The sequence below is a fragment of the Podarcis muralis genome, chromosome 9 (genome assembly GCF_964188315.1).
Source record: "Podarcis muralis chromosome 9, rPodMur119.hap1.1, whole genome shotgun sequence".
NCBI lineage: Eukaryota > Metazoa > Chordata > Lepidosauria > Squamata > Lacertidae > Podarcis > Podarcis muralis.
In genome coordinates this window covers 16,069,263-16,097,100 of record NC_135663.1, presented here as the reverse complement: position 1 = coordinate 16,097,100, position 27,838 = coordinate 16,069,263, and the positions used below count along the sequence as shown (strand labels likewise).

The 27,838-nt window shown below is 46.1% G+C and overlaps 1 protein-coding gene across 1 annotated transcript; it reads left to right on the top strand.

Moving 5' to 3' along the window:
* The first annotated feature begins 957 nt into the window (after nt 1–957).
* Nucleotides 958–27,838, top strand: PPM1K (protein phosphatase, Mg2+/Mn2+ dependent 1K). The gene is made up of 7 exons (XM_028743593.2): nt 958–1,253; nt 9,323–9,843; nt 12,212–12,312; nt 19,255–19,420; nt 19,768–19,912; nt 21,388–21,522; nt 23,087–27,838. Exons 2-7 carry the CDS (start codon nt 9,407–9,409, stop codon nt 23,216–23,218), a joined length of 1,116 nt encoding a protein of 371 aa, XP_028599426.2. The 5' UTR covers nt 958–1,253; nt 9,323–9,406; the 3' UTR covers nt 23,219–27,838.

Below are 27,838 nucleotides of genomic sequence, written 5' to 3'. Positions count from 1 at the left end.
ACGCCTGGGCTTCTAGCATTATCCCTAAAGGAGAAAAAACAAGTGCTGTATTTTTTCTCAACCTCATGCACAATATTACACACACCCTCTCCTTATTTGCTTTATTTCTAGACTGAAAAGGAATTGTTCCAGGCGCCTAATAATAACAATAACTATTTATACCCTGCCCATCTGGCTGGGTTGATCATTGTGGTTGCTGTTTTCTGAACCTTTTAAAAGTTCTACAGTATCCCTCTTGGGGTGCTGCGATCAGAACTGTACACAGTATTATTCCAAGTGTGTTCACGCTGTTGGAGAAATTTAAACGGAAGTTCCTAGAGTGGAGGTTACTGACACAGAAACCCAAAAGGAAAGGAAGCAGGCTTCAAGTCAAAAGATAGGCCTTTACTGAAATAAAAATGTGCACAGGCACAGGCTCAAAAATAAGGAGGAGGCTGCTAAGATCCACATCCAAAGCAATGTTTTTTATACACTTCCAGATCAAACGCGTCATTTCATTTCACCGAAGGATCACACAACAACCTTATGTCAAATAGTTGCAACCCACGCCATAGATCCGTAAATGGAAAGCTTGCTAATTATCCATCTTGCGGATCAAAACTGGGTTGCTGTTTTCCCGTCCTGCTGCTCAGTTGGCAAGCGCAGCAGGCTCGCCGCTTCTGCGATGCTCACGCGGGGGAACGTTTCTAGCCCAAAGCAAGCCGGCTTCTGGCCAGGATTTGCAAGCGAGCGCTTTAACCCTCCACCCCACCTCGCTCCCCTCCTAAGTGTCATGCAAATATCAGGAAAGAGAGGAGAAAACCGCCCAGCGCGCAAATGGAAGCGCTGCTACTATTGGCCAGTGCAGAGGGCGGGGAGGACCGGTGTCATTTCGCCGCGTTGCATCACGCGCCCCCGGACCTCGAGCAAAGGAGCCCGCCCCCTCCGAGGCGAATTTGGCCGGCAAAGGGAGGGAAGGAAGGAGGCTCGCTCGGCTCCGCGGCTTCGATTGGCTCCGGGAGGCGGGCTGGGCCCTGCCTCGATAGGGCAGGAGAGCTGTCACACTCCTCGCCGGATCGAGTTTCTCGCCTTTTACGCACGGCCATTGCGCGCCGGGAAATATTTGGAGAATTCGCCGGGGAGAAGCGTGTCGACTGCTGCTTGCCGCTGCCTTTCCTCCTCCTCCTCTTTGCACGGGTGGAGTGCTCTGGTCCAGCGGGAGAGGCAGGACCGGCCGCCTTGCTACGCGTCTCCTCGAGGGCAAGCCTTGCCAGGTAACAAGAGAAAGCTCGCGCCTTCGCCAGCTGCTCGCTTGCTTCCCATTCATCTTTCTTGCATTGCTTGCGCTTCACAGGAAGCTATGGGAGGCGGCTGGAAGGTTGCAATTCTCCTCTGCAGCCGCCTCCTCCTCCTCGCGTTGGCGCGCAGAAGGAACGTTTCCAAGCCGCTGTTCGTCCCCTTTTGCTATGCATCTTTCCAGGGCTTTCCGCCGAGGCGTCCTCTTGGTGCTCAGTTTTTGATGTGGACACGCCCTGCTTAAGGAAGAGGATGGGTTTCCCCACTTCCCTTAATTTCTGGGTTTTGTTGCGCGCACGGTTGACAGGTTTGGCTTGCAAGCCTCGACCCATTTTCTCCAGGGTTGTCCCAAATTGCATGTATTCAGATTACTCACCCTGGAGTCGATGGGGTAGGGAGAGGCTGCAGCGAAGCGCTTGCAGGCCGAATTTGAATACAGTACTTGCTTGTGGAAAAGAGCCTGGCTGAACACAGTACAGTATATCACAAGCAAATTTGCTTAGGACTTTATCGCTCGACGGCTACAGATGCTGCCGCCTAAAAACGTGGAGCGTTCCTCGATGCTCCAGTTTTAAAGTACCTTGGACGACCCTGTCAGGATCTGACTGAGGGCCGATCCAAGACTAATATTCTGTATCCTTCAGTTGCAAAAAAAGACAATTTTTAATTACATAGCATTTTCAAATGTTCAGGGCCCTTTTGAATCACAGAGCTGTAAGGGACACCCCAGGGTCATCTAGTCCAGCCCCTTCCCCATGCAGTTTCCACAACAACCCTGTGAGGCAAGTCAGCATTATTATTACCCATAGAGAGCTGAGGTCGAGGGGAGTGCCTTTGCTTAAATTCACGCCGTGAATACATGGCTGGGGCGAAATTTGAACCGAGTACCTCTTTAGCCACTATGATTCAGCTACTCCGGCTGCTGGTTTCCATGGCAGCTGATAGGCAGAGAGATAAATTGCCTTTGAACCTGGACGTTCCATTTTAGTTGTCACGAGTAATAACTGTTTATAGATCCCCATAAATTTTATCTGCTCATATTCCGCCGCCGCCCCCTCACCTGGCCACTAGTTTAAGTTCTTAACTGTAGAGGGTAGCTTGCCATTAGAGACATGTGATCCAGCCTTTCACTTTGCATTCCTCCTTCCTGATTATTATTTTTTAAAGACACATCATTCCCAGTTTGTTGCGCCTTTAAACCCGCAGGCCGCTCCGTTGCGCTTGCCTTAAAGCAAGAAAACGAGATCGTGTTTCTTGCTGGCTTCTCTCCAGGGGAAACATATGTGGGTGGTTCTCTCCCCCCCCCCCTTTATTTTGCAACGGGTTTTTTTTTTTTATTTTAAACAAGTATCCCCCACCCCCGCTCCGCCTGCAGTAGAATCGCACGAGGTGGAACTCGCGGTGGCCCTTCCATCCCGGTCTCGACTTCACAGTCGCGTTTCTCCTTAAGGCGATGTTTGGTGCACACGAGGGTGCCTGTTTCTAGAAGAATCGCCTGGAAGGAAGCCGGTGGCGGCAGCAGTAGCAGCTTCCTCCAGCGCTCTCGGCTGGCTGCGGTGCAAATGGCGCTTGCTTGCCAGGAACTCGAACAGGAAGGCGGGCTGGGCTGGTGCAGACGGAGCTGCGCAACAGCGGCGGCGAAGGTTGGAAACCGCCGGGTTCTAGAACGCGAGCCCGGGGAATTCCAATTTGGAACGCGGATTCAAATTTGGAACGCAGCTGAAGCCGCTGGACGAACGCCTGCTGTTCATCCCGCGGGGGGACGGGAGGAGAGGCGTGGCTCGGCTTTCTCTCTCGCCTTCTCTCTTTACACGCAAGGAGGCGGTGTCTTCGCTCTGGTGGAAGAGAAAAATTTCCAGCTTGCGTGACGCAACCGATACGCCCATGGTGCCCTCCTAGTGGTGCAGCAAAATAATAATAATAATAATTGCTAGCGCATTTGCAAAACTAACCATGGTCCAGGGGGTGCGTACAAATTGAATGGGGACCGCGTGTTGAGATGCCTGCATTGGCCTCGATGACCCTGGGGGGGGGGGTTCTTCCGAATCTGATCCCTTTTGCAATTCGTGGAAACGGAGACACACCCCTGCGCTGACGTCAGGAGTTGTGCCCGCCTCAGTTAGGACCCCCTCTCCAATATCTCTCCCCGGAGACCTCTGGAGTTGCTCCTCCTTGTAGCTTATTGACCTGCTTTCTCCTAAATCTGTCAGTAGTGCGAAGGAGAAGTTGCTTCCATATGCCAAGCCCTCGGCAGCTTTGTGGACCCTGCTCAAAGGAAGAGGGCAGATAAATGGCCTGGGAGGGATGATAGTAGTGAAGCCAGCCCTCTCAGGGAATGTGTTGCCGCCCCCCCCCCCATTGCATTTTATTTAAGGGCCCACCAAAATCTGGAACAAGCTCTGAATCTTTGCTTGAGACCTTTTGTATAGGGGATCCGAGCACTCAAAGCAGTAATTTGCTGTGGGCGGGAAAGTGGATTTCTCCCTTTGTCCATTGCCATTCCAAAGTGTTCTGGATTGACCTTTGAGACCCTGCTTGAAAGTAGTGTTAGACAGGGAGGTCTTTTTCCTATGGTGGCTCCATGCTTTTCAAACTCTTTGCCTAGACAGGTATGGCTCTTAGCTTTTTGCCATTTAATAAGACCTTGAGGATTCCCGCTTCTCCCCTCCCCCATGATTTTTAGTTGGTATTTATTTTAGTTGTTTGGTATTTAACTGCTACTTTTAAAATTCTTTGTTTTGCTGCATTTGCTGCATACTTTCCTGTGCTGATTTAATGTTTTATTGCTGCTATAACCTGCTTAGATGTCTTAGTGTGGTTTTTTCAAATTGCACTTTTATGGCTTGCAAATTGCCCTGCGGGTGAGTTTTGTGTTTTTATATCCTGCGAGTCACCTTGGTTAATCCCGAAAAGTGGCTTGTATAAGAATCTAAACAAATTAAAGTTTATGTCCAAATGCTCAAAGGCAGGCTTCCTCAAACTCAGCCCTCCAGATGTTTTTGGCCTACAACTCCCACGATCCCTAGCTAGCAGGACCCAGTGGTCAGGGATGATGGGAATTGTAGTCACAAAACATCTGGAGGGCCGAGTTTGAGAAAGCCTTCTCAAAGGTCTCTTCTCTCCACCTTGCCCCATTTGATCCTTGCCAACAACTGGAAGGTAGGTTAGGTTGCAAGAGAGGAACCAATCAAAAGTCACTGAGTGAGCTGGAATGGGAATTTGAACCCAGGACATTATGCGTTTCAGTCGGCATATTTCAGAAAGTGTCAATAAGGTAGATTTGCCTTTAAATGCAAACTGAATCAAATTCCGCCTGCCTTCTTAAGCGGATTGTAATCTCTTGTTGCCAGTTGGCATGGAATGCACCAATCCTGCTTGTTCCATTGCAGGGCTGAGAAAATAAAGTGCCCACAAACCAGCATTAGATGTGTTAGTGACTGCTTTGTACAAGTTTGTCTTTGAACACATGCACCCATGCAAGCATCACATAGGCAATTGTGAGTTGCCAGCCCATAAACCCTGTGCAAGGCATCCTATTACCTGGCTGGGCTTGAATCAAGATCCTGCAGCAGTGACAGCCAGGTAAATCCTTAGAAGTGCATGAGTTGCTCAGCTTTACATGTGAGTATGTTCTTAACTTGGGGCTTAAAGCTGTAAATGGCTTGCAGGATTCAAATTATTGAGAGAGTCCGAAAGCCTTTGTAGCCTTTCTGTATCGGGTAACTATGCAGATTATGTGGAAAGCTATGTCTTTAAACATAGGTGATGGGGCAAGGGACTTCCAAGGGAAGATATTTTGCACCCCCCCTTCCCAGGAGTGCAGTTTTTCTTACAGCAGTTATCCACACATTTATATACCCTGTAGTCCAGCCTTTTCTCAGCCTTGAGTCCCCCAGATGTTGTTGGACTACAACTCGCATCATCCCATCATGGTGACTGGGAGTGGCCGTTGAGACAGTGGCGTAGCGTGGGGGGTGCAGGGGGGGCCGGCCGCACCGGGCACAACATCTGGGGTTAGGGCAAATCCACAGGTTAGGTGGCGCAAATCCACGGGTTAGGGGGCGCAAATTACTTGCCTTGCCCCGGGTGCTGACAACCCACGCTACGCCACTGCATTGAGACCACATAACGCTGGTCTTGAAAGACCTACATTGGCTCCCAGTACGTTTCCGACCACAGCTCAAAGTGTTGGTGCTGACCTTTAAAGCCCTAAACAGCCTCGGCCCAGTATATCTGAAGGAGCGTCTCCACCCCCATCGTTCAGCCCGGACACTGAGTTTCCAGCTCTGAGGGCCTTCTGGCAGTTCCCTCAATGCGAGAAGAGAGGTTACAGGAAACCAGGGAGAGGGCCTTCTTGGTAGTGGCACCCGCCCTTTGGAATGCCCTCCCATCAGATGTCAAAGAGATAAACAACTGTCTGACGTTTAGAAGACATCTGAAGGCAGCTCTCTTTAGGGAAGTTTTTAATGTTTGATGTTTTAGTCATAGTGTGTTTTTAATCTTGGTTGGAAGCCGCCCAGAGTGGCTGGGGAAGCCCAGCCAGATGGGCAGGGTACAGTAAACAATAAATTATTATTATTATTATTATTATTATTATTATTATTATTATTATTATTATCCCTAGCTAGCAGGACCGGCAGTCAGGGATGATGGGAGTTGTAGTCCTCCCAACATTTGGGGCCCAGGATTGAGAAAAGGCTGCTCCTAGTCACTGTGAGGTTTTTTGAAGCTTAGAGGGAGTGATCCAAATTTCTGCACTGTAGAAACCTTCCTGGTTTCAAAGAATTTACATAAGCAATGCCTTGTAGCTTTTGGCTGCACTCTGAAGCAAGGTCATTCCTCTATAATCTTCCCACCTCAGCTTGTGTGAAAAAACTTCCGCTGAACCTGTTTTAACCCTTCAGGCACTGCTGGGTGTTTACACACCTTTGCTGAAACATTCTTCTGAGCAGTAGGTGGAAAATTCCACCACCACCAGCGAGCCAAAATCCCCAGAGGTAGGATCAGTTTCCTCTTGAAATAGGCCAGAACACTTAAAGGTATAATTGTGATTTTTTTGTATTGGCTCTGATCACATTGGTAGGCTTCTGGGACTCAGTTGATTTATTTCCCCTCTGCTACTGATTCCTGTTCCTTGTGTCATCCCTTCCTTTTGCTTGCTCCTAAGCAGCAGACACGGGTGGCGCTGTGGGTTAAACTACAGAGCCTAGGACTTGCTGATCAGAAGGTCGGCGGTTTGAATCCCGCGACGGGGTGAGCTCCCGTTGTTCAGTCCCTGCTCCTGCCAACCTAGCAGTTCGAAAGCACATCAAAGTGCAAGTAGATAAATAGGTACTGCTCTGGTGGGAAGGTAAATGGCGTTTCCGTGTGCTGCTCTGGTTCGCCAGAAGGGGCTTAGTCATGCTGGCCACATGACCCGGAAGCTGTACACCAGCTCCCTCGGCCAATAAAGCGAGATGAGTGCCTTAACCCCAGAGTCGGTCACGACTGGACATAATGGTCAGGGGTCCTTTACCTTTAAACAGCAGATAGGCAAATGTGCTCCTCTAGGAAGGCATAGCCCCCCAATGAAAGTTCCTAAGATGGAGCAACTTCATTTTAAAATTAATAGGTTTATATAGGCCACCTTTTCTTCCAGGGACCCGATTCTTGTAGTTGGCGTTCAGCAACATCTGGAGGGGTGGCAGGTTGTTTATCCCAACGTTGAAGGCGCCCTAGTGTCTGTATTGGGAATTACAGTGGCTGGGTGGGGTGGGGGGCGGTGGATGAATGACTGAGTTCATATTTAGAATTTTCTCCCAACTGGAAAACTACCTGAGAGACCAGCTCAGATTGCTGCACTACCTGAAGAGGCAGGACTTAGAAAGATGAAAGGTGGAGTTGCACCTCTTGCTTCTCCTTGGGAACTGTGTAGTCTGGTGACCCGGTGCCATTACAGGTCCAGACCTTTATATAAATAAATGTTGGCACAGCAACAGTGCTGGCTCAGTTACCTCTTGCCCTGTTTCCAATGGAGAACAGATCTCTATACTTACACCTGCAATCATTATGAGTGTGGAGGTTGAGGTTTCTATTACCTTTTCATTCTGCCCTTGTTCAGAGTTCTTTTCCTCACCCCATTTTATCCTTTCACTTACTAACGCTGTAATTTAGAAAGTGACCAGCCCCAGGACTACTTATCAAATTTCGGAGGGGGGGAGGATTTGAATCTGGGTCTTCCTGTGGAGATGACACAGAGTGTTGTAGCATTCCAGAACTAGAAAACACAGGACACCTTTTTTATTATTTAAAAAAGGTGTGTGTTATGTACTGAAGTTCTCACCCTGAGCCAGGAGGGGGATACTGTAGATAGTTATGCAAATAAGGGATCGAAAGTGACGTTCAGTGATTGGGTAGTTTTAGAAAATTGTTACAGTTACATTGCACTGGAGCTCTATATAAGCAGGCTGGCTGAACCCTTCAGTTCAGTTCTGTCCTGGCCTGTGAATAAACAAGAGCTGTTTGAAGAATCGCTGTGTTGTCTGATATGTTCACCCACAACTTAACAGTGTGTGTTGGGGCTGAGGGTGGTATAACGTTGAGTTTCGAACTCGGATCCCTGTGTGAAATTATATTCTCTGAACCATACCGGCTAACTGAAATTGGAAGTCTTGACTGACTGCCACTAGTAGCCAGTGAAGTAGTAGAGTTCAAGGTGTTGTTATTAGTATATAAACCCTTTACCAACTTGGGCTCATTCTGTGGAACTTTGAATTCTACAAGTGTCACATAGTGTTAATTTTGCATTGGTAAGGAGTCATTCTCTTAGCCTGGCAGCACTGTACTTTTGGAACTCCCTGCCTGTTGACATGAAGCAAGCGCCACCGCTGCATTTTACTAGATGCCTGCTGAAAATATTCTGTTTCAGCTGGCCTGTCCAGAAACATAATCTGGTTCAAAGAATCGTATGGAAGGGACCACTAGGGTCATCTCGACCAGCCCCCTGCAATGCAGGAATCTTTTACCCGGTGTGGGGCTTGAACCCATGACCCCAAGGCTACCAGCTGAGCAATTCCAGCAGTCAATATGGTTACAATATGGTTTTATTCTTTTTAGATGAGTTTAATATAGTGGACACTCGGGTTGCGAACGTGATCCATGCGGGATGCATGCTCGCAACCTGCAGCGGTGCATCTGCGCATGCACGGGTTGTGATTTGGCCTTCTGCGCATGCACAAAGTGCGATTTAGCGCTTCTGCGCATGCGTGACCGCCGAAACCTGGAAGTAACCCATTCCGGTATTTCCGAGTTTCGGCAGGTTCATAACCCAAAAAAACACAACCTGAAGCGTCTGTAACCCGAGATATGACTGTAGTCTTTAGACATTTTAAACAAGTTGTAAGTGTATTCTTGATTGTATTTTTTTAAATCACAGATATATTTGCTGCCCTGGACTCCTTTGGGAAGGAAAGGCAGGATATACATTTAATTAGCCAAAGAAAATTAAGTAAATAAACATAACATCCACCTGTCTTATTCTAACTATAGGTTCAGTGTTCTTGATGTGGACGGAACCTTATTTCAGTGTAAATGCTGGGCGTTTGCAGTCCGATTTCTTTTTGGTGAATGTGAGTTAAACACCAATGAGAATGAAAAGTGCTCAGCTGTGACCGGCCCATGCCTGTTGTGCATTTGACTATCACAACTCACAAGAGCAAACATGCATTTCATTAGCTGGGAGTTGACATTTGATAGGGTGCACGGAAATGAGTTCCCTTTGCTTTCATTCAGCTTTGATTGAAAAGAAAGGAAAGACATGTCTGGCACGCAGGAGTCTTAAAACTGGGTTGTTGAGTCAAGGGACCGACCTGGTCCAGCAAGAAAACTCCTAGCACATTTGCAAAGCTAAGTAGGATCCAGTGCTGTTTCAAGTTGGATAGGGGGCTGTGTGTTGAGGTTGGGATCGAACTAATGGCCCCCAGGCAATGCACTTTCCCCCGGCTGCTAATATGTCCTAACTCCGTAGAAAACAACAACGCAAACTTTCTTTTTTGTTTCACCTCCCTAGACCAGATCTCTTTATTTTGGGGATATTCCGAGACCCACTTCCCACGGTTCTCTTCTCCGCCCCAACACCCGCGGATCTCAAGTTATGTCCACTGCTCTAATTAATCTGGTGAGAAACGGAGGCCACCAGGTGAGGAGGAGAGCGCTGCTGACATCGCGCCTGTTGCAGGACGACAAGCGGGCGGCGGCTATCTGCCCTAGCTCCACCAGCGTACGCCGAACATCTCGCTTTGACTTGGACGGCAGCGGCCGCCCAGCCACGTGGGACTCCTTCGGGATCTGGGACAACCGCATCGATGAGCCCATCCTCCTCCCGCCAAGCATAAAATATGGGAAGCCCATCCCCAAGGTCAGCCTGTCCAAGGTGGGCTGCGCCAGCCACATTGGGAAGCGGAAGGAAAACGAAGACCGCTTTGATTACGCCCAGCTGACCGACGAGGTCCTGTATTTTGCCGTCTACGATGGGCACGGTGGGGTGGCGGTAGCGGACTTCTGCCATAAGCACATGCAGGGATTCATCCAGTGAGTACATGAATTCTCCTTGGGGTTTTTTTTTTTTAATTATAGTGGGGTAGAGGATATTGCATGGTTGAGTAGGAGAAACCTCTTGATGTATATAAGCTTGGCACCCAATGGCACCTTAAACCAAGAACGGGGCCTTCTCTGCAGTGGCTCCCTGTCTGTGGAATGCTCTCCCCAGGGAAGTTCGCCTGGCGCCTTCATTATACACCTTTAGGCGCCAGGCAAAAACGTTCCTTTTTAACCAGGCCTTTGGTTGATCTGATTTACATCCTATGCCCTTTTAAAATATGGCTTTTTTTGGGGGGGGGGGTTGTTATTGGGTTGTTTTTCTTTTGATTATGTATTTTGTGGTTTTATATCTTGATTTTATTCTGTGAACCGCCCTGAGACCCCCCAGGTATAGGACGGTATAGAAATTCAATTAATAATAATAATAAACCGAGGTTACAGTCTCCACAACAGAATGTCTTCGCCCGGCAGGTTGGATGAGATGATATTCAGGGTCCCTTCCAAATCTGATTCTATGATCTCAGCTACGTTGTTTGGCTGTAGCCTGCTCTTACAACGCTTCACTTGTCCCACTATGCAAGAAGGATAAACACACACAGTGGAAATGGAATTAACTATGCACTAAGATGAGCGCCGCAACCCCATAGTCGGCCACGACTGGACCTAATGGTCAGGGGTCCCGTTTCCTTTTTAAGGCCGTGGTACTCAAACTCTGGTCTGAGTTCTGTTTGGGTGGCTTGTGGAATGGCTGCAGCACAGTCAAATATACCTGTACCCAGACCCTGCACTTGATTTATCCTTGATGGGATAATTGAGGACTAAGATGCCTAGCAAAGGGGTCCATGATTCACATGAGTCAGCTGGCTCGATGGAGATGTCAGCCACCAACCTGGTGCCCAGAGATCTCCACGTAGTTGCATTTGGACCCGTGCCAGTAGCAAAAGGCACCAGGCGGCCTGGGGAGTTTCAAACAGCGGTTCAGAGCAGTTCAGTGGTGGGATTGGTTATCTGGGGTCTGAGGGGTGTATGAGTGCTTGTAGTAAGTAAGTAAAAAAAAAATTATACCCCACCTTCCCAGGCCAAGACCGGGCTCAGGGCGGCTAACATCAAATATCAAATGCATTTAAAAAAAATCAAACAATTGATTAAAATACAGCTTAAAAATTAGAATCAGGATAAAGTTAAATGACTGCCCACGAATTACAAAAATAGGGGTCGGGAACCTCAAGTATTCATCAGGGCCAGCTATCCATGTTGGTCCCACATGAGCCAGTAAAAGAGCCAAAGAGGTAACTTACAGGGTCCCATAGATGGGGGATCAAACTGGGCCCGGACTGAAGGCCTGCGGAAGGATGTAAAGTTCTGCAGGGTGCTGGTCTCCTGCGATAGAGTGTTCCACCAGGCTGGGGCCAAAGCCAAAAAGGTCTTGGCCCTTGTTGAGGCCAGTTTAACCTCCTTGAGGCCTGGACCTCCAAGATATTATTTGAGGACCATAAGGTCCTCCATGGGGCATACCAGGAGAGGCGGTCCCATAAGTACGAGGGTCCTAGGCCATATAAGGCTTTAAAGGTTAAAATACCGGTTCTCAACCTGTGGGTCCCCAGATGTTGTTGGACTACAGCTCCCATCACCCCTAGCTAGCAAGGCCAGAGCTCAGGGATGATGGGAGTTGTAGTCCAACAACATCTGGGGACCCACAGGTTGAGAACCGCTGGGTTAAAACCTTGTAGGAGGTCTTCGGACAAAGCCTGGACTACTGGGGTGGTCTAGCTCGGATTTCTTCCAGTGAGTGGACAGTAGAGCTATTTATTTATATATATTGATTAAACATATACTTCATCCAAGGATCACAGGGCAGTTAACAGCATAAAAACACAAAAATACACACAACATAAAAGCAAACGAAGTCATAGGCTAGATGGCCTATGACAGCATTCACCAATCTGCTGTCCTCATATAAACAGAGGAAGCTGCCTTATATATTGGTCTGTGTAGCTCTGCATCATTCCACTGGCTAGCAGTGGCCTTCCAGGGTTTCAGGTATACCTGTCTCTCCCAGCCCTACCTGGGAGGGATTGAAGCTGGAACCTGCCCCATAGGCCTTCCAGCTCTGCTGAAGGAAGCTGTCCCAAACGTCTGAGGACAGCTGATTGGTGAAGGCTGGTCTACAAGATTCCCTCCAGCTGTATATGATGACACCAATCGCCTACCCATGAGAAGGCCAGGGGGATGATATTGGTGCATTTTGCAACTACAGCCTCTTTTATCTCGGTAGCTGATGTTAGAGGGTTTCTTGGATTGGTGCTTTTGCACTGCCTTCCTTGGGGATAATTTTAAGACTCTCCCTTGTTTTTTCCAGAGGCTTTCTCACTGAGGAGCAGAACATGGAGTTGGTATTGATGAAAGCGTTTTTAGAAATAGACAAAGCGTACGCCAGGCATGCTCAGTTGTCTGCAGATGGTAAGTAAGAAGCTTGTTTCCGTTCAGCCGTGAAAGAAAGACAGGAGAAAAAGAAATTCATGTGGCAACCATGGTTTTTTCTATTGAAAGTTGAGGCTAGCAGTTGAAGAGAGGGAACGCCAAGTAAAATATAGAAGGACTTGCTAAAATCCTGTTTTTACAAGGTTAGCATGGCTTCATAAGCCTGTGCTGCTTAAAACAATTCAAAGAAATTAATTGGAATGTTACCTTCAAGCAGATTTGTCCACAGCTGATTTTCCACCGTGAGACTATACACAAGTTTCTGTGTAACTCAGTGGGACTTAAGTTTTGAAAAGGTACGTTGAGCTGTTGAGCTAAAATGACTGGGATCTAGAAGGTTGCGATGAATAAAAACGTATTTCCATTTGTTAAAAAATCTCTGTGTTGATGCACCGACCTCCGCTTAATGGAGGTGATGTTGGCTAACGTCATTGGCATGGACTAAGCAATTTAAGGCTAGGCTATAGTCTTACTTAAAAGCAAGGGCCATTGATCTCCAGTACCTTCACATAATAGCGGTTGGATAGTGGGTGCCAATTCTGTGTTAAATGCAAGGGGCTATCCAACTTACTCAGGTTTTTAAATTAAGTGGAGACAGGCCTGCAATGTTGTTGGCCCATGTTATGGCTCAGGCTGTAGATAACTTGATGAAAAGAAGCACACACGCCAATGCGCTTTTCTATCACCTTTTGATAACTGTCCCAAACACAACATCTAGCTTGATAGTAGAACACATTTTTACATGAAGCAGACCCTGACACCCTGGAGAGAGACTGCTGGCTGTGGGACTGGCTTATAAGAAAATATTAAGATCAACCTTAGGTCTGATGTTCCAATACAGCTTCATAAGTTCATCCCTGGTGGCTCTTTGCATCCTGCTTTCTCATAAAATATAACATGCCTACCAGCCCAATGCCTAATCTTGTTCTCTTGCTAATGTATTGTTTAGTTTTACGTGGATTAATTATTATTGCTCACAAAATTAAATAGATACTTCTTGATGCAAAAATATATTAAATGACAGCAATTTTTGTCTCATGTATATCACTATAAGCAATCTTAATGGAAGCATTTGTTTAGCTTAGTATCCTTCTTGGATGGCGGACATATTGCATAGCCAGCAATTTACACTTTTACAGATCTAGCCTACAATTCCGCCCATATTCTGTTGAGACTAAGCCCTTTGAACCCAATGTGACTTGCTTATGAGAAAGTATGCTTGGGATTGGGCTGCATGGCTATGATCATAGAATTGTAGAGTTGGAAGGGATACTGAGCCCTTGCAATGCAGGAATCTCAACACTTGGTCTCTCATCCAGTTTGAAACCATACCGCACCCTGCTTAGCTTTGCAAATGTACTAGCAGTTTTATTGCTGCCTATACATCAGTGATGGTGAACCTCTGGCCCACGGGGCCTAATTACACCTCACAAGCAGTTTTGTTCAAACTATGCCTACCTGCCCCACACAATCAGAAATTTAAAATATGTTCCTGGGCCGTGAAATTACAGATGTTTTATTAGACTTGTAGTTAATGCACTATTTGGGTAGTCTCAGAGTCTTGTTTTATAATGTTGATTTAGTAATGACAGTATAGTTACTAATAAAAAAAAAGGTGTGGTGTAATTTTTGTTTCCTCGTCTTAGGAAGTTGCCAATCAAAACCATGATTTTTAAATTCTTTAATATGTTAACCTGCAACACTGATGAAGTGAAAGAGCTGCAGAAACATGCCTGTTTTTATGTCCAGATTTGTGACACCAAACTTGGATGCATTTGCTACATTTATCTACCAGGCCATTGCTCTGAAGTGAACAGGAATTATGCCTTGCATGTGTCCTATCCACCTTAGTGTGGCTGTGCAACTAAATTCCCAGGGAATTGTACTTATAGGCTACTGGAGATGGTGGTTTTTTAATGTTAAAATTGGTTGGAGCACAACAGCCGCTGCCCTTTAAAGTATCCATCTTTGCTTAATGCAAATGGTTGGGACTTTTGGACAAATAACAGCTAGGCAAATGCGTAAGTGGGTTTTACTCAGTTAAAAACTAGAAGCCGAAAAACAAACCCACCCCGGTATTTCCCCCCTCCCTGGTGATTGATTATATCTGCCCAGGTCAGATGTGCACAGTGCAACTAATAAAACCGCTTATATTTGGCCAGTCCCCTTATAAAATGTTCCTTTTAAATGCCTTTTTAGAGCTGTGCAATTCCAAACTTCATAATCCCTCGCCGAGTGTTTGAACAGCAGGAGGTGTGCAGATGGATTGGCTTAGTAACGAATCCATGGTTGCTATCAGAGACGGATGCGTAATAAAATTGGGTGCAATAATATACCCCCATAACCTTTCTAAGCAGAGCCCTTGAGTTAAGAGGGAATGCTTTGCTCTCTTTTGCAGCTCTGATCATCCCAAGTGTTGCAGGTTTCCTCTCTTTACTTTGAGCAAAACTCCTGGGTGAATTTCCTATTTGCCTCTGTGTACATGTTATTTATGGCAGACACTGTACCTGACCAACAGCTCTAGAATTGGAGGCCCGGGACTCTATGCTGGGCTTCAGTGGAAAGAGAGATCTGCCTAATGTGGTCCCAGGTGAAGGAGTCTGGCGGGTTCCTAGCCGGGACCAACGGAAGGTTCCCACAACCACTTTGTCACATTAGTTGTGACGACATGCTCTAAAAGGTGCCCAGTGAGTGTTAAGATACCTCTTGAAAGATTTTAGATGATAATATTTCTGTAGTAATATAATTTCTGTAGCTGTCTAGGAAGCAAACACATTTTTCTTTTGTTTTAAAATAAGTTAATTAACTTGTGTTCTGAGCCAATGTGTTTATATGCTGCTAGATACCTTTGGAATAAATGGTGGCAAACGGCTAGTGACTTTATGAATAGTGTGATTCCTTGATTTTGGAACTGCAATACCGCTTGCGGAACAAATCCACCTATTTGCATTTATTTTCCTTTTTACATTCTCTCATCATTCCAGTGAAACTTGGAAAGGACTACTGTACAAACTTCAGTAGATATGAATGCATTGCCCAGCTTGTGGCATTTAGGCAGAGGTGGGCAACCTGTGGCCATCAGTGATGTCTGACTCAAATTTTTGTTCTTCCCAGGAAACATGGCTAATGGTCAGGGATGATGGGAGTTGTGGTCTGGCATCATCTGATCCTAATGGTCTCTCCCATTATATACATTATACCAGTGTTTCCCAACCTTGGGCCTCCAACTGTTTTTGAACTACAATTCCCATCATCCCTGACCACTGGTCTTGCTAGCTAGGGATGATGGGAGTTGTAGTCCAAAAACAGCTGGAGGCCCAAGGTTGGGAAACACTGCATTATACTTTTAAAGCACATTCAAAACAGGTTCTTTCCCTCAAAGAATTCTGGGTACTGTAGTTTTCCACACGCAGAGTTAGTTCCCAGCAACCCTTGACAAAGCACAGTGCCCAGAATTCTTTGAGGGAACGAATATTGCTTTGAAGGTATGGTGTGTACACAGCTTAGTCCACTCATTGTTTTGATCACTGTCCTCTGGACAGTTCGTCAACATCCGCATTAAAATGTGGCACCCACAACTGGGCATGGTACTCCTGGAAGCAAAGCTTAGGAACAAAAAAAATAGGGCTTCCCACAAAGTTTCACTATTCATTTAGGAAGTGGAAAAGAACGTTAAATTGAGGGCTGTGTTATTTCTTAGTGCTGAGTAGCTCAGGCTTTTAGGATCTACCTATCCAACAGGATAAGAGGTCAATTACTTTAACTCCTTTTGCAGAGGCTATCTTGGAAGTTACTGTGCGCTCACTCCTGAGTGCTTTTAGTTATGACCCTGGGATTCACTGCAACACCCTCAGACATTGGGTGTGTGCATATACACACATCTCAGTGTGGTATTTGGAGAAGGGCTGTAGATTGCTCACCCCAAAAAGCCATGTTGTCAGGCTCTTAACACTGTGCAAGAGGAGCAAAGCTGTGCCTCTTTCCTGGTTTTGGGTGGCAAGATCACGCCAGCCTCTTACTACAGGGTTTCAGGGAAGGCGTTGCCTTTTAGAACAGTGATGCTAAGGTAACGTTTGGTTACAGATGCACATCCCAAAATGTGCAACTTAACTTTCCTTAATTTTATGGGTGTGAAAATAAAATAAAATAGCAATGTCTGATAATTCCCATCCCAAACGAAGTCCGAAACTACCCTGGCGTTTGTGGTTTCCGAGAGCGGAAAAACAAACCCACTGATTCAAGATGTCCTGCCACTGTACATATGTATCTGATGTCTCGGGGTGATTCCAGAGAGGGGTTCATTATGGGATGGGTGCTCTGATTCATGAGGTTTTCCACAGCATTCACCTGACGTCATTGCCATCAGACAGCTGCCAGCCCAGCCTGCACCCCCCCCCCCAAAAAAACTTTAATCTGGGTTCGCCCTTTTTCAAGGAAATCCTACAAGTTAAAGAAAAAAGGCCTGTTGCAAACATCCCCCCTGAACTCGATGGCCCCTTTGTCATATTAAACCCAAATCTAGAGGCACCCATAACAGTCTCTTTCTGAAGTGGCTCTGCAGTTCGAAAAGCAAGGAATTGGGGCGAGGGAGGTGGGGGAAACTAGAGGTGGCCTTCAAAATTTAGAGGGGAGTTGGGAAAGAAGGCAAAAATTAGCTCAACCTTTTTACGCCTTGCTGTGCTTTATTCATATTGCTACTTAAAACAGGTATCTTACGAGCAATGCTAAAAAGTGTGGTTTGCCCCTCTCCATTTCATGTGTAGTGCTTCTCCTTATTTAAGCACCTGCTTTGGAGTGTGCAGGCAGACCTAGGAGTAAGACGCACACCCAAGTCCATGAGGTGTACTTCCAAAACACAAATAATACCAGGCTGAATGTGCTGTAATGTCATGGCCATATTCAGCTTTCTGGGGTTAGAGGGTTGGACTTAAGGCATGAGACCAGGGACTTGGCTATACAGCTGCAAATGCAACATTTTAAGTGCATTTTATTTGCATTATACAAATTTGACACTACATGGTGATGGTGAGCTTATGGCAAATTCAATATATTTTTCATTTTTTTTTTTTTTAAAAAAGCATTTTTATATGTGTCTGGATTCCATCCAGGGCTCAAATCCTCACTCATCTATTAAGCTCCCTGGGTGACCTCAGGCCAGTCACTCACTTTCAGCCTGACCTACCTCACAGGGTTCTTGTGGGGATAAAATGGGGAGGAAGAGAAGCCACATATATCGCCTTGAACTCTTTGGAGTAAAGGTGGGATATGAATGCAAGAAAATAAATACCTTTCCTAATGATACAAAACATCCAAGAAGAGATGGGAGGAAGGGGAGAAATTATTCCATCAAAAATTGTTGGGCAACCTTACAAAGGCAGTTTTTAACAGCTGGTCAGCAAGCTCTTTGCAGTAAGAATACCTGTTTTAATTCATGGTAGTATTGCCTAGTTTAGATTCCTCTTCTGTTGCTGTCCTTTTGTTTTCCTATCTGTAACATCTCCATTCTGTGGTGCTTCCACTTCACAACAAGGCTTGATGCTGTTCTCCCCCCGCCCATCAGGTGTTCAGTTCGCCTTTATAATTATTTTATTATTTATTATTTTATTTTATAATGCATGCCGCCCTTTCATCTGTAGATCTCAGGGTGGTTCACAACAAAGAAATACAGTATAAAAACTTTAAGTTTGTGATAAAAACAAGAACAGAAATACACGAACCAGTAACTCTCCTCTCCCCCTTATTAAAAGATTGCTGTAGATTCTCTTAGCATTTCAGTTCAGGGGCAAAACTAGGCATAACTCAGGACCTGGCGCCAGTGTTAGGAATTCGGTTCTATAAGTTGGGCGCCATATGGGTCCATAAACCAGGGTCACACTCACCCAACGGAATGCATGGCTGCCATTTTGGGACCAGGTAGCTTGAAAGCCCTATTTTCCAGTATGGCTTTTTGGTTCCTGAAATTCATTCTGATAAAACAGAACGGATAGTGGCAGATATCCAGGTGCGAAATGCGCCTGGTGAATTTCGAACGCTGACCTGCCCTGATCCCCTTCCCTGAAAGGCTTGTCATACCTTTCACAACTGGCTTAGTTCTCCTGTCTCCTGTTTCCCAAAAAGGAAACTGATCCAGCACCAAGCAGCTTTGCTACTGAGCACCCGGGAGTAAGGAAGAAGACTTTCCCATTACTTGTAGAACTTCAGCACCCGTAAAGCACATGCCAGTTTAATTAAACTACTTCAGAAAGCTACTGTGTAAGGGCATTTGTTTAAGGCTCTGTAAAGGTAAAGGGACCCCTGACCATTAGGTCCAGTTGTGGTCGACTCTGGGGTTGCGGCTCTCATCTCGCTTTACTGTCCGAGGGAGCCGGCGTACAGCTTCTGGGTCATGCGGCCAGCATGACTAAGCCGCTTCTGGCGAACCAGAGCAGCGCACGGAAACGCCGTTTACTTCCCTGCTGGAGCAGTACCTGTTTATCTACTTGCACTTCGTGCTTTTGAACTGCTAGGTTGGCAGGAGCAGGGACCGAGCAACCGAAGCTCACCCCGCCGCGGGGATTTGAACCCCCGACCTTCTGATCAGCAAGCCCTAGGCTCTGTGGTTTAACCCACAGCGCCACCCGCGTCCCTTTTAAGGCTCTGTAGCTGCACCTGTTTTACTAGTACGAGAATAGACGAGAACTCGCCACAGACTTCACCCAGCCCAAGCACTAACATGCCACATTTTCTCCCCATTGCATGGAGTCTTGTTGTCAAAACTTTGCTGCTTTGTGTGCATGCCCCCACGCTGCTTGTTTCCTGTCTTTGTAGCTTTAGCTATGCAGCAGCGACTCTTTACGGGTGGTTAAAGTTTTTTAAGTTGAGTGGCAGCTTCGTGTGTAGTGCTCAGGCCTTGACCGCCTCTCCTTGCATGACGTTTTGTAGCCACCTTGCTGAACGCCGGGACCACGGCGACAGTGGCCTTGTTGCGTGATGGGATTGAGCTGGTTGTGGCCAGTGTTGGAGACAGCCGCGCCCTTCTGTGTCGCAAGGGGAAAGCCATGAAACTGACCATCGACCACACTCCGGAAAGGAAGGATGAGAAGGAAAGGTACTTCGCCAGAAACCTTGGGCTGGAGGAGTTGGGTTTTTTGGGGGGGGGGGATGTAAAATTTGTATCCCTTGCAAAGACTGCTAAGGAATGAAAACAAGCGGCTGTGGGCAAATAATAATAATAATAATAATATAATTATTTGTACGCCGTCCATCTGGCTGGGTTTCCCCAGCCACTCTGGGCGGCATCCACAAAGACCAAAAATACACTAAGCTCTTTCACAGCAAAGCTGTGCTTGGCGTCGCTTGCATAAATTGGTCGTGCTAATTGCTTGGATATGTACGACCATAGTGAACGTTCCATCCTCTCTTCCTTTCCTACTTTGTGTGTTTGCGCATACGAAGAATCAAGAAAACCGGTGGTTTCATAGTCTGGAACAGCCTGGGACAGCCCCACGTAAACGGCAGGCTTGCAATGACCCGCAGCATAGGAGATTTGGACCTTAAGAAATACGGTGTCATAGCAGAACCAGAGACAAAACGGGTTCAGGTAAGAGGCCGAGCATCTTCCTTTTCTACACCCTGACCTCATTTTCTTGTAAAGATGGCACAGCACTAAATAGCTGGCGCTGCCACCATTCCTTAGAAGTGTTTTCCACTATCACTGCTTTTTCAGACTGTGGTACCCAGGCAGACCCTGCTATAGCCTGGTCTATACAGTATTTGGACCTGGGGGCAGGGGGGTCCTGCCTAATTTATTTTTTTCAACAAAGCATTTGTGCATTGGATAGCATGCAGAATGTGTGTGGCAATGAAGCCACTTTTGCAGAGTTGCCTAGTGCCAGGGAGATGCCTATTTGGGTATTTGCCTATGGATCTCGGAATCTTTTCTTCCCTTGAGGCCCAGCTGGCTTTGAGAGGGAGGTGGGAGAGCCACTACTGATGTCTGTTCCTGGCCAGTATTACTCACTTTGCCTTATAGGGTTAATGAGGGTGAGCCAGAGAGAGAGAAAAAAAAAGATCGGAATGCTACCTAGGTTAAAAGTATTTGCCCTCCCTCTAATGGTTAACTTGGCAAGTGAGGGCCAGCAGGATTGTAGCGTAACTGGGGCCGCTAAGAAGGAAGCTCAAAATTTTGCAGTAGTACAGTGGTATCTCGGGTTACAGACGCTTCAGGTTACAGACTCCACTAACCCAGAAATAGTACCTCGGGTTAAGAACCTTGCTTCAGGATGAGAACAGAAATTGCGTGGCGGCAGCGGGAGGCCCCACTAGCTAAAGTGGTACCTCAGGTTAAGAACAATTTCAGGTTAAGAACAGACCTCCAGAACAAATTAAGTTCTTAACCCGAGGTAAGGTAAAGGGAGCCCTGACCATTAGGTCCAGTCGTGACCGATTCTGGGGTTGCGGCGCTCATCTCGCTTTATTGGCCGAGGGAGCTGGCGTACAGCTTCCAGGTCATGTGGCCAGCATGACAAAGCCGCTTCTGGCGAACCAGAGCAGCGCACGGAAACGCCGTTTACCTTCCCACCGGAGTGGTACCTATTTATCTACTTGCACTTTGACGTGCTTTCGAACTGCTAGGTTGGCAGGAGTAGGGACCGAGCAATGGGAGCTCACCCCGTCACAGGGATTCGAACCGCTGACCTTCTGATCGGCAAGTCCTAGGCTCTGTGGTTTAACCCACAGCGCCACCCGCGTCCTAACCCGAGGTACCACTGTATAAAAAATATACTAGATGCCCCCATCCCAAAACATAATAGCCCTATGAAGACTGAACATGGTTGGCCACAGAATGCAAAGTGTGGGTTTTTTTTGGGGGGGAGGGGTAATATAAAACTAGAGGGAAGAGTAATGAAATTGAGGTTCATGGAAAGAGGGGGCTGATGGAACCCTGAAGAGGACCACACCGCACTGCAACACTTTGTTGCAGCTCTCACTTGTGGAATAGGTATGTTTACGTTTGTATCACTACTGAAATTTGGGCATTTGGTATACTTTTGTTTGTGTGGCGTGCCATTTCAGTTGCACCATGCGAGCGACAGCTTCCTGGTCCTTACCACAGACGGCATCAACTTCATGGTGAACAGCCAAGAAATCTGTGACTTTGTTAGCCAGTGTCACGATCCCACGGAAGCAGCCCACCTTGTAACTGAGCAGGTAGGCGTTTCTGCCTTTCCAACACAGAAAAAAACACCACCACCGACCAGCTTTGAGCAAAGCCAGTTAAGTCCTCTTGATTCTTTTGGGGTGGAAAACCTCCTACAAACCAGTGATGAGACAAGCCCAGTTTGTTAAAAGTATATGTCGGTTGTTTTCCTGCAAGGAAAATTTCCTATTCGATTTTATTGTCTTCAGCAGCTAATTGGAAGTTGCTGGTGTAGCTCAGATAGAGCACTTTCCTTTCAGTTGTGCCCTTGCTCAAGGACAGCAGGGGCCCATATCCTTTCTTCACTGTCAGATATAAAGAGTTGCTTTTGGAAAGCAGATGCTGAAAAAGTCAACAGAACTGCTGCTGCAACTGTTTACCTGCTGGGAACGGTTCTCTTACTCAAACCGAGAAGATACTAATTTTGAACAACGCAGGCAGTCAACGGATGACTACCATATCTAGTCAGCTGGAATCCAAAAAATAAATCCATACACTACAGTCTGCATTGTTTTATTTACCCCCAAAATCTGAAGATCACTGTTCCCCACATTTATTGATAGCGTAACTTAGGAGTAATTGATGTGGGGCTCCCTTGGATGCTATTGGACTCCAGCTCCCATCAGCCCTAGCCAGCATTGCCAATGGTCAGAGGTTGTAGGAACTGCAGCTGTGTTAAGCTAGGTATACAATGTGGTGGCATCCAGCTGATGATGAACAAAATTGTATTTTATTTTATTTTACCATTATGATTGTTATTAAACAGTATCCACCCCGTGTTAAAACTTCTGTGGGCTATTCTCTCTCCTCCCACACCACCCTGTGATGCTATTGCCCCATGTTGAAATTCACAGACTTCTAAAAAGGTCCAACTTGCAGAAATGTGCAGAGTGGCTGAAATTTGTGGGTAGCTTTTGTATCAACACCCTTCTCAATCCGTTCCTGTTTATTAATAGTCACAGACTTCAGTTTCTAGAAAGTATGTACTGATAACAAGATTAGGTTCAGATCCTGATTTTAGTAGTTTGTAAAACAGACCACCTCAGCGCAACGTATTTTATGGATTGTCCAGTTTGACTGATCCATCTAAGTCCATTTTATTTCTCTCCTGCTCATCATTCACAATTGGGAAACCTGTGTATATATACATACATTTCCTCTTTTGACAGAAGTGGATAAAATTTGAAGGCGGGGTAAGCCCTCCAGTGTAGGCAAAGTCTGCCAAATCACAGGCAATGAAGTCCACTTGCTTTTGCGCCTTTGGGAGGTGCTTGGAATGGGAGTCTATAATGTAGCCACAATTTTGGGGGTGGGACTTCCCTTGAATTTGAATTATCTGGGGAATACATTAGATGCTTGTGGACACCAGTTCCCACCAGCCTCAGGCAACATGGCCAACGATTGGGGTGATGGGAATTGTATTCCAGCAACATTGGGCAGGTCACAGTTTCCCCCATCCCTGATTTTGGTAGGATTTCAAAACTCCAGATTGCCTGCGTCAATTTGTAGTTGAAAGAATACAGCCGAACAGAGTGAAGAGCTAAAGCTTTGTGCCTTTTGCAATCTCTCCCTCAGGCCATACAGTATGGAACGGAAGATAACAGCACTGCCATTGTCGTGCCGTTTGGAGCCTGGGGCAAATACAAGAACTCTGAGGTCAACTTCTCATTCAGCCGGAGCTTTGCCTCGAGCGGGAGATGGGCCTGAGTTGCTGCTGCTACAAGGAGATGTGGACTGGACTGTCCTGTAGGAGGCCTCGCAAGGCAGAGAGCAGATCTGTAGATAGTTGCGCCCATCTCTCTCTCTCCCAGCACCTTGTGCTTTCTGCCTGGGTAGAAAACCATCGTTAACTTGATGTTGCCTCTTTAACAAACACGTCTGCTACTGCTTAATCTCAGAGCCAGCGATTTCCGCCCCCTCCGTCCAACGTAGATAATTCTGTCCGGTTCTTTGGCACAGACAAGATGCTGGCTCTTTGCACCTGGGCGACACACCCTCTCAAGGGGTTTTTAACCAAGTGTTTCTTATGCACAGCGTATGTTTTTAGAGGATGAGAGAGAGAGTGAAGAGGCCAAAGGGGCTCTCTTAATTTGCACAGTGCGAAAGGCAGCAAGCGCACAAGGAGAGAAAAGGTGGCATTTCATCTTCTCCTCTCTCACAAGTCTTTCCTTCCCTATTTGAACAGAAGTAAGAGAAAGCCAGGAGATTCAGAGGCAGTGTGGCTGGCTGTGCTTTGCTTTGCTCAGCCTGCTGGCACCAGGTTAACCACCAAAGCTGACTTTGGTTTTGGTTAGTCCAGTTCCGGAGAGAAAGGGATCTTGGTCTCGGGGCTAAGACTCCGTGCAGTGGAAGTCAAACAGCAAATATCAGCTGTGTGTATGTGTGTAATGTCCTGTCCTTAAGTCCAATTTCTCATAAGCAGAATGTGGCTTTTACACTTGGGCTGAAGCCCATGTCTATTCCTCTGTCTGTGGGTTTATAATTGGAGAACCACGCCATAACCCTCAAGGCAGAAGTGGACACAACACTAACAGGGATTGTGGCAATCGTCACATTTCTTCCGAAAGGCGGAAGCAATGTAGGTTTTCTGTATTTATTTGTTTTTTCTTTAAATATACCAATACGTACTAAGAAATCCCCCTTTTTAAAAAAAAACAATGCTGCTTTTCAGGAGCTAAACTCTTTCAAAGAACATCTTGTTCTTCAGTTCTTTTTTAGATGTTGCTTCTCTTTCAGAGCCACTGAAAAATGCTGTCTGAGACGCACAGAGTTAACTTGGATGGGGACATGTTGCCCAGTGGGTATTCAGTGTTCAATTGCACAGTGGTTGAAGTTCCTAAGGGATTTCTCTCCCTCTTCCCAAGTTAGCAAGAAGTTGAGGATACACTTTGGAAGGGAGATTTTTGTAAGGGAAACGGGTAGGGTTATATTTGGACTTGCCACTCGTCTTAATCAGAATTTCACATTAGAAGCAAATGGTGGAGGGAACAAAAGGTTTAAATGAGGTAAATAGAGTTTCTCCAGGAAATTCTACACTCCCCCACTTCAAATGCAACACGGGGGGACCAAGGGAACAATCAGCATTCCTTGGCAGGACTTCAGCAGGTTGCATGTAATCGAGAAATTCCACAGGCCAAGAATATGATCCAGAGTGTTGTGTCACAGAGACCATTCACACCTCTAGATCATGGATAGCCAACGTGGCAGCTGCAGGTATTGTGGACTGCAGATCCCATAGTCCTGACAATTGGCCATGCTGGCTGGGACTGCTGGAAGATGGAGCCCCAGAACACCTGGTATATACTGCTATATACTGTCGGTACTAGAGGCTGTCAACATTAGTTCCTCATTTCTGACATAGATACTTTGAATATGAATACTTGGAATTGAAAACGGCCACCCCAAAGCAGTAAGAGTTGTTTCACAGTGGGACGTTCTCCCTGGAAAGGTGGTGGACCTTCATTGAAGGTTTTCAAGCAGGGGTTGTATGGGCCTTCAGACATGGGTGCTTTAGTTGAGATTCCTGCATTGCAGGGGTTTGGACTATAGATGACCCACAAGGACCCTTCCAACTCTACACTTCTGTGATTCTACGAAAACCCAGAATTAAGCCGCTGTAAAGTTACCTGGCACTGAGGTGTAGCAGTGCTGAGCTCTTTTAGCTGAACCCTGATCGCAATGTGAACCCGTGGACTTGCTGCTTGATGCCAGTACTAATTAGAGCCACACCTTTTGCATAAGTCATTCCAGTTTCACTTCTGCACAGCTGTTCATAAAGCTTCCTTTGGCCATGCACCTGCTGAAAACCACAAAGTACTTTGGAAACAGTGCCCTGGGTCCTGTTCTGGTGTTCTCTTGTGTGTATTCTACATGTTTGTATATATGATATATAGAGAGAAATGATATATCTACTTTATAAGTAAAAGAATATGTTAAAAAATATTTGCATCCAGTGCTGTTTCGCTTAGTTGCTGCAACGGCACATATGAAAACGGTTTCCCTCTTTGCTGCTTCCCAGATTGTTGGGACCTGGGCTGAGAAAGGGCTAAAGTGTATGTCCCTATAGAGTCAGGGTGATGCATTATCCCATGTGAGGAGAACATTGACCTCTTTTTCAGCTGGGGTGTGCTGCCCTTGGATATCTTGTTGTATAAAAACAACAACCTTTTTGTGCGCGTCCCATTGATGTACAGCCGCTGAAGCGTGGGTCATTTGGGATCCGGAAGGGTGGGCTCATGCTCACTCCATGGACACGCACGGGGGCCAGGAACAGAGAGCCCCCCCCCCCCAAATGGTCACTGCCTGTCTCCAAATTCTGTGGCATAGTGTTAATCGGATGATCCCTCATTGGCTGGGATTGTTCCATTGGCTCAAAGGCTGCATTAGAAGAAACATTTGTCACAGTCCCAACAAAGCTTCTGCCACCAGCACTTAGCAGTCTTCTAGCCCACTAATGTGTACCAACACAACAACAAACAAACCTATGGTCACGTAAAGCATACTCAATAAACACACAAGACGTAACTGGCTATGTTCTTAGATGAATAAGGTATACTATTCATTGTATCAAATCATAAAATTCAACAAATGAACAAAGCAGAAGACTCAGAAGATCAGATCATTCTCTAATCAGTTTTTGCATAAGGTCAATCTGTATAATAGTGTCTATTCCACCTGTCTGTTCATAAGGTACAAACAATCCACATGAAAGGTTGTTACAGTTCCACAGAATCCTTTCGCAGAGTCTAAAGACAAGGATTTCCAGAATATTGACCTTGTTTCACCGTCCTGGGCTTCATCAATAGTTAAAGCTCTAAGTAATACAAATAAATACAATATCGTGATCTCACACATTTTTCAGCAAAAGTAATATAAAACCATAAATAACTGTACATACCATATGTTATATTACAGGACAGTGGATCTTATGGCATAGTAGTAGCTGCGGTAAGCAGCAGCTGTTACAAAGTAGGGTTATATGGACAAGCACAATATTGATTTACAGATGTTGGCAATCCACAGGTATAGAATATCTGTCTTAAAGTGACCCATATGGCACAGCAAAAGTAAAACAAACTTAATCCATGTTCAGATGTTATACATATAAACATTAATACAAACTCATACATTAATGTAAACAATTTTTGGATCTAAAGTAATAGCAATCCACAAATGCACAATTTTGTACTCAAAATTTGATACAATGAATAGTATACCTTATTTATCTAAGAACACAGCCGGTTACGTCTTGTGTGTTTATTGATGATTCACTAATGTGTGTTTCGGCATGTCAGCCGGCATGTCATGGAATAAATGCAACCGTCGCATTTCCCAAACTGCTTGCGCAGAAATAACCACCAGTGGCTACTTGCAGAGAGGCATTGACCATGCTGTATGCAAACTGCACCCCAGGCCTTGTTTTTGTTGGCTGAAAATGCCTTTTCTTTCATTGTGTGCCGGAAGAACTTTGCCTGTATTTTGCACAAAACTTGGAGCTTTGGTATGCGAATGGGTGGTTGATTTGGTTACAAGGGATTTGATCAAACTAAATGTTGGCAGTGAGGAGCAAACTTAAAGTTTTCAACCAAACTGAATTAATAGGTGCTAGTTTTTAGGGTGGGTGAGTGGGTTTCTGAGACGGGATAAGGGAAGTTCAATTGCTTTTGATATTACTAAACCATAGATCCTTTTATCACGTTGCTGAATGTACTGGAGAGAGGGAGACCCTCTCCTGGGGTGTCAAAGTTGGAGGTTGCAATGCCTCCCCAAAGGCGAGATGACAATGTAAGGAAATTCCTGGATATGTAGAGTGTGACTTGGCAGCTTCATGCATCGTAACTGACTTGTTGGAAGTACTGAAGTGCACTTGTGTAAATTGTGCTGCGTACTTTTTGCCTTGGCGAGAATGTAGATATTTGAATGTTGATTGTTCAGGTTCTTGGGGGGGGGGGGCATGGAGACTTGTTGGGTGGTCCAAATGCAGGCTCCCCCCTGCTGCATTTTTGCAGAGGCTGTTGGCAGACCATGGTTAACTGTTTCCACGCTGGGGCTTAATGAGAAACGCAGCGACCTCCTAGCTCTCTGTCAGGAATGTCTGCCGAAGGCAACACCACGGTCTGCTAGCACGTATGTTTAAAACAGCAGCAGCAGTGAGTACGATAATTAAAGTTTCGTAATGGTCGCTGTGATTGGATGTGGACATTTCTATTGTGGATTCTGTGGCCCAGCTGCTGCATCATTTTAAACAGTTGCTTTGTTTAAAAAAAAAATATGTGGAAGCAGGTTGGAGACGGAAGAGTATTTTAATAAACAGCTTGCTCCTAAGGA

Bases quoted from the DNA above. Each gene is read 5' to 3' on its own strand.
- PPM1K (XM_028743593.2), top strand. From the start codon at position 9,407: ATGTCCACTGCTCTAATTAATCTGGTGAGAAACGGAGGCCACCAGGTG. The intron at 9,844-12,211 runs GTGAGTACATGA...TGTTTTTTCCAG, and splicing joins CACATGCAGGGATTCATCCA to AGGCTTTCTCACTGAGGAGC. The intron at 19,421-19,767 runs GTACTTCGCCAG...GCGCATACGAAG, and splicing joins AGGAAGGATGAGAAGGAAAG to AATCAAGAAAACCGGTGGTT.